At 42.9% G+C, this 4,765-nt stretch overlaps 1 protein-coding gene across 1 annotated transcript; it reads right to left on the bottom strand.

The window, feature by feature from the left end:
• Positions 1–157: 157 nt before the first annotated feature.
• On the bottom strand, positions 158–3,163 carry LOC119897577 (DNA repair protein XRCC2-like). Its single transcript, XM_038711384.1, has 6 exons — positions 3,020–3,163; positions 2,300–2,381; positions 2,145–2,180; positions 1,575–1,724; positions 1,212–1,485; positions 158–601 (listed from the first exon to the last, which is right to left on the bottom strand). The coding sequence occupies exons 1-6, from the start codon at positions 3,146–3,148 to the stop codon at positions 295–297; spliced, it is 978 nt and encodes a 325-aa protein (XP_038567312.1). The 5' UTR covers positions 3,149–3,163; the 3' UTR covers positions 158–294.
• Positions 3,164–4,765: the final 1,602 nt, after the last annotated feature.

The following is a 4,765-nucleotide window of genomic DNA, read 5'->3' as shown; positions in this document are numbered from 1 at the left end:
CTACATGTGTCTATGTACCAGTGAAGCAGCGAGCGCTGGGTCCTTTAAACGCCGCTACACTTTAGTTTAAAATCTGTTGAACATGTGGAGTAAAGAGCAGCAGGGCCGGAGCAGGAACCAGGGCGAGTGAGGAGCCATGAACAACAACAACAACAGCTCGTGGTTCCCAACAAACGTTTATTGACAAATATACAGAAACCCAAACATATAAAGAACTTTATCATTTAAAAGAACATGAAAACAGCAGCATCAGGGTCGTTGACAGCTTCTCAGGGACCGTCTGGAGGACACAGGTCAGATAAACTCCACTCCTCCATCTGTCACGTGGAAGGAGCTGCTCCGGGAAGCCTTCGTCCTGGAGGAGGAGGAGGAGGAGATGCAGTGGATGGTGAAGACCTGCCATCTCCTCTGCTCCTCGCTGCTTCCTGCTGCAGCGGCCATGTTGTTTGCCGCCTCCTGCCTGGAGCAAAGCAGCCGATGGGTCACCAGCCGCTGCCAGGGGCGACAGAGGTACGGCCGGTCGTGGTCAGAGGAGGAGGAGGGTCCACTGAAGCTCCTCCTGATGGCGTGGCAGGTGGCGAAGACAGTGATTCTGTAATCCCTGAGAGGAGGAGCCACACATGAGACGGTTCCAACCAACAAAGCTGGTAAAGGTAGAACCCATACCAGAACCTCAGTGACAACATCAACAAAGATTCTCTAGAACATCCTTAATATCGACTAGAACAAGCTCAATAACAGCTAGAACTGCTCAACCAGCTGAGATCCCTAGAACATCTTAGTGGCCATCAGAACCTCTTCACTGGCTACTAGAACCTCCTCAGTGATTACTAGAACCACATATGGGACCCCTTAAACTGCCCCAATGACCATTTGAACTTCATAATGGACCAGTAGAACCACCTACAGGACAACTAGATCTTCCTCATTAACCACAAGAACCGTCGTCCAACTACATTAACGACCCCTAAAACTAAAGGTCCCCTAGAGCCTCCTCATTGACCACAAAAACCACCCATAGGGTCTCTAGAACCTCCTTAATGACCCCTAGAGCCTCCTCAGTGACCACAAAAACCACCCATAGGGTCTCTAGAACCTCCTTAATGACCCCTAGAGCCTCCTCATTGACCACAAAAAACACCCAACCTCCTAAAAACCTCCTAATGGACCACTACTTGCCAACTAGAACCTCCTAACTGATGAATAGCTACCTGAGCAGTCGGCCTAGCAGCTCTGCACACTTGCTGAGCTTCTCTTCCTGCTTGGCGACGCTGGCCCCACCCTCACATCGGTCCAGCCAATAGAAAGCGGAGATGCTGTCGATGAGGAGGAGCGCCAGGCCGGGCCGTGACGACAAGGAGGTCTCCAAGAAATGGAGGGTGAGGAGGAGCTGGGAGGAGGAGGAGCAGTGGACGACCAGCAGGCGAGACAGACACGAACGCAAAGCCGCCTCATCTGAGGCCGCCGAGGGCGAGCCGGAGCGAGCTGGACGGACAGAGAGAGAGAGAGAGAGAACATTTACATTAACTACATTTTTATACTGTGGTGCTTCTTCTTCGTTGGTGTGTGTGTACCTGTGTTCAGCCTGCTGTCCAGGATGCTGACCAGCCGTAACATGTCCAGACTGTAGTCTGTGTCCACGAACACAACGTCCACCTCCAGACCGCCGCTCGCCACCGGCAGCACACAGCGACACAGCAGGTGGTAGAGCAGCTCCGTCTTACCTGAGACACACACCAGTGACAGGAAGTCCAAACCAGGTCAGAGGTGAGTAAAGTACTTCCTGTGAGTAGAAAGCTTCAGTCTGCTGAACACTGGCGCTCTACTGTTTTTGTTCTACTTTCACTGTAAGGTCACCTGCTCAGTATTCGACCGCTCTGTTCTAGACTACTCTTCCAGTTTTTGGAGGTTGTTCACGACGTCTCGCACATACATTTCTTGATGGACAAGTGGTTTTACATGTTGCTAAAGCGGCCGCTAACGACCGCGTGGCATTTAATACAGCAGAGGGTACACTGTGGGCGGACTGATAGCTGCCTGTGCATCACTTTTTATCCTGCATTTAGAAGAAACTATTATCGGCTTAACGATATCACGCTCATTTACCAAAGACAGCAGAAAGCTCCTGTGAGCAGTGAACTCACCTGTTCCCTCTGTTCCATAGAGCTCCACCACCTCACCTGAGTCAAACACAGGTCAGCTGGTCAAACACTGTTAACATGCATCATCAATAACGTCTTATTTTTTATCACTGATGTCATGTGACATGTGCTGACAGGAAGTGGGCGTGTTCAGTCACCATGGTCGGGTCCTCCATCTTCAGGAAACAGACGAGGTTCGATGTCCTTCAGACAGCGACGAGCCTCCAGACGAGCAAACAGCTGCAGAGACACACCGCCAATCAATCTGCTGTTCCAGAGTGTAGACTGTCCCACCTACTGTAAATACACTGTTCCAGAGTGTAGACTGTCCCACCTACTGTAAATACAATGTTCCAGAGTGTAGACTGTCCCACCTACTGTAAATACACTGTTCCAGAGTGTAGACTGTCCCACCTACTGTAAATACAATGTTCCAGAGTGTAGACTGTCCCACCTACTGTAAATACAATGTTCCAGAGTGTAGACTGTCCCACCTACTGTAAATACACTGTTCCAGAGTGTAGACTGTCCCACCTACTGTAAATTCACTGTTCCAGAGTATAGACTGTCCCACCTACTGTAAATACACTGTTCCAGAGTGTAGACTGTCCCACCTATAGGAATACCAATAGGTACAGTCTTGCATCTCTGAACCATTAAGGTCCAGTAAACTATCAAAGCAACAACGTGTTGTGTGTGTTTCTATCTGCACTGTGCACAGACGGATCCAGCGTTACTGACCTCTGGTTTTAAATTAGCTTTAAAAAGCTGATTTAATGCGCAGGAGTGACTTTGACTCTGAAGGTAAGACGAGTCAAACTGAATCTGGGACTAACTGACATTTTACTAAATGTAAATAAATGTGTTTATTTTCTCACCTGAACGCCACTTTCCGTCATTTCAGCACGAACTTCATCTTCGTCTTCAAAACAACAGAAAAGCCGCGGCTTCTGTCCGACCTCACTTCCTCTTTCCGCTGTTGTACCGTATTGGACGGAGACGGACATATTACCGTAATGTGTCTGGTGTTCGCCGCCATGTTTTTCAAATTTATTTTTTTACTACCTTACAGCTCGTTTTTACTACTTTATATACAGCTCGTTTTTACTACTTTATGTACAGCTAGTTTTTACTACTTTATGTACAGCTAGTTTTAACTACCTTACAGCTAGTTTTTACTACTTTATGTACAGCTCGTTTTTACTACTTTATGTACAGCTCGTTTTTACTACTTTATGTACAGCTAGTTTTAACTACCTTACAGCTAGTTTTTACTACTTTATGTACAGCTCGTTTTTACTACTTTATGTACAGCTCGTTTTTACTACTTTATGTACAGCTAGTTTTTACTACTTTATGTACAGCTAGTTTTAACTACCTTACAGCTAGTTTTTACTACTTTATGTACAGCTCGTTTTTACTACTTTATGTACAGCTCGTTTTTACTGCTTTATGTACAGCTCGTTTTTACTACTTTATATACAGCTAGTTTTTACTACTTTATATACAGCTAGTTTTTACTACTTTATGTACAGCTAGTTTTTACTACTTTATGTACAGCTCGTTTTTACTGCTTTATGTACAGCTCGTTTTTACTACTTTATATACAGCTCGTTTTTACTACTTTATACAGCTAGTTTTTACTACTTTATGTACAGCTAGTTTTAACTACCTTACAGCTCGTTTTTACTACTTTATGTACAGCTCGTTTTTACTACTTTATATACAGCTCGTTTTTACTACTTTATATACAGCTAGTTTTTACTACTTTATGTACAGCTAGTTTTAACTACCTTACAGCTAGTTTTTACTACTTTATGTACAGCTCGTTTTTACTACTTTATGTACAGCTCGTTTTTACTACTTTATGTACAGCTCGTTTTTACTACTTTATATACAGCTAGTTTTTACTACTTTATGTACAGCTAGTTTTAACTACCTTACAGCTAGTTTTTACTACTTTATGTACAGCTCGTTTTTACTACTTTATGTACAGCTCGTTTTTACTACTTTATGTACAGCTCGTTTTAACTACCTTACAGCTAGTTTTTACTTCTTTATGTACAGCTAGTTTTAACCACCTTACAGCTACTTTTTACTACTTTATGTACAGCTAGTTTTTACTACTTTATGTACAGCTAGTTTTTACTGCTTTATGTACAGCTCGTTTTAACTACCTTACAGCTAGTTTTTACTTCTTTATGTACAGCTAGTTTTTACTTCTTTATGTACAGCTAGTTTTTACTACTTTATGTACAGCTAGTTTTTATGTACAGCTAGTTTTTATGTACAGCTCGTTTTTACTACTTTATGTACAGCTAGTTTTTACTTCTTTATGTACAGCTCGTTTTAACTACCTTACAGCTAGTTTTTACTTCTTTATGTACAGCTAGTTTTTACTACTTTATGTACAGCTAGTTTTTACTACTTTATGTACAGCTCGTTTTAACTACCTTACAGCTAGTTTTTACTTCTTTATGTACAGCTAGTTTTTATGTACAGCTAGTTTTTACTACTTTATGTACAGCTAGTTTTTACTTCTTTATGTACAGCTAGTTTTTATGTACAGCTAGTTTTTATGTACAGCTAGTTTTTACTTCTTTATGTACAGCTACTTTTTACTA

This window comes from Micropterus salmoides, unplaced genomic scaffold, assembly GCF_014851395.1.
Source record: "Micropterus salmoides isolate LMB-PRFRI ecotype aquatic unplaced genomic scaffold, ASM1485139v1 Ms_hic_scaffold_1, whole genome shotgun sequence".
Classification (NCBI taxonomy): Eukaryota; Metazoa; Chordata; class Actinopteri; order Centrarchiformes; family Centrarchidae; genus Micropterus; species Micropterus salmoides.
Note: the sequence above shows the minus strand (reverse complement) of the source record. Positions and strands in the feature narration are given on the sequence as shown.

Coding starts and splice junctions, on each gene's coding strand:
- LOC119897577 (XM_038711384.1), bottom strand. CDS start 3,148: ATGTCCGTCTCCGTCCAATACGGTACAACAGCGGAAAGAGGAAGTGAG. Junction 1,725..2,144: donor CTATGGAACAGAGGGAACAG/GTGAGTTCACTG, acceptor TGTGTGTCTCAG/GTAAGACGGAGCTGCTCTAC. Junction 1,486..1,574: donor GGACAGCAGGCTGAACACAG/GTACACACACAC, acceptor CTGTCCGTCCAG/CTCGCTCCGGCTCGCCCTCG.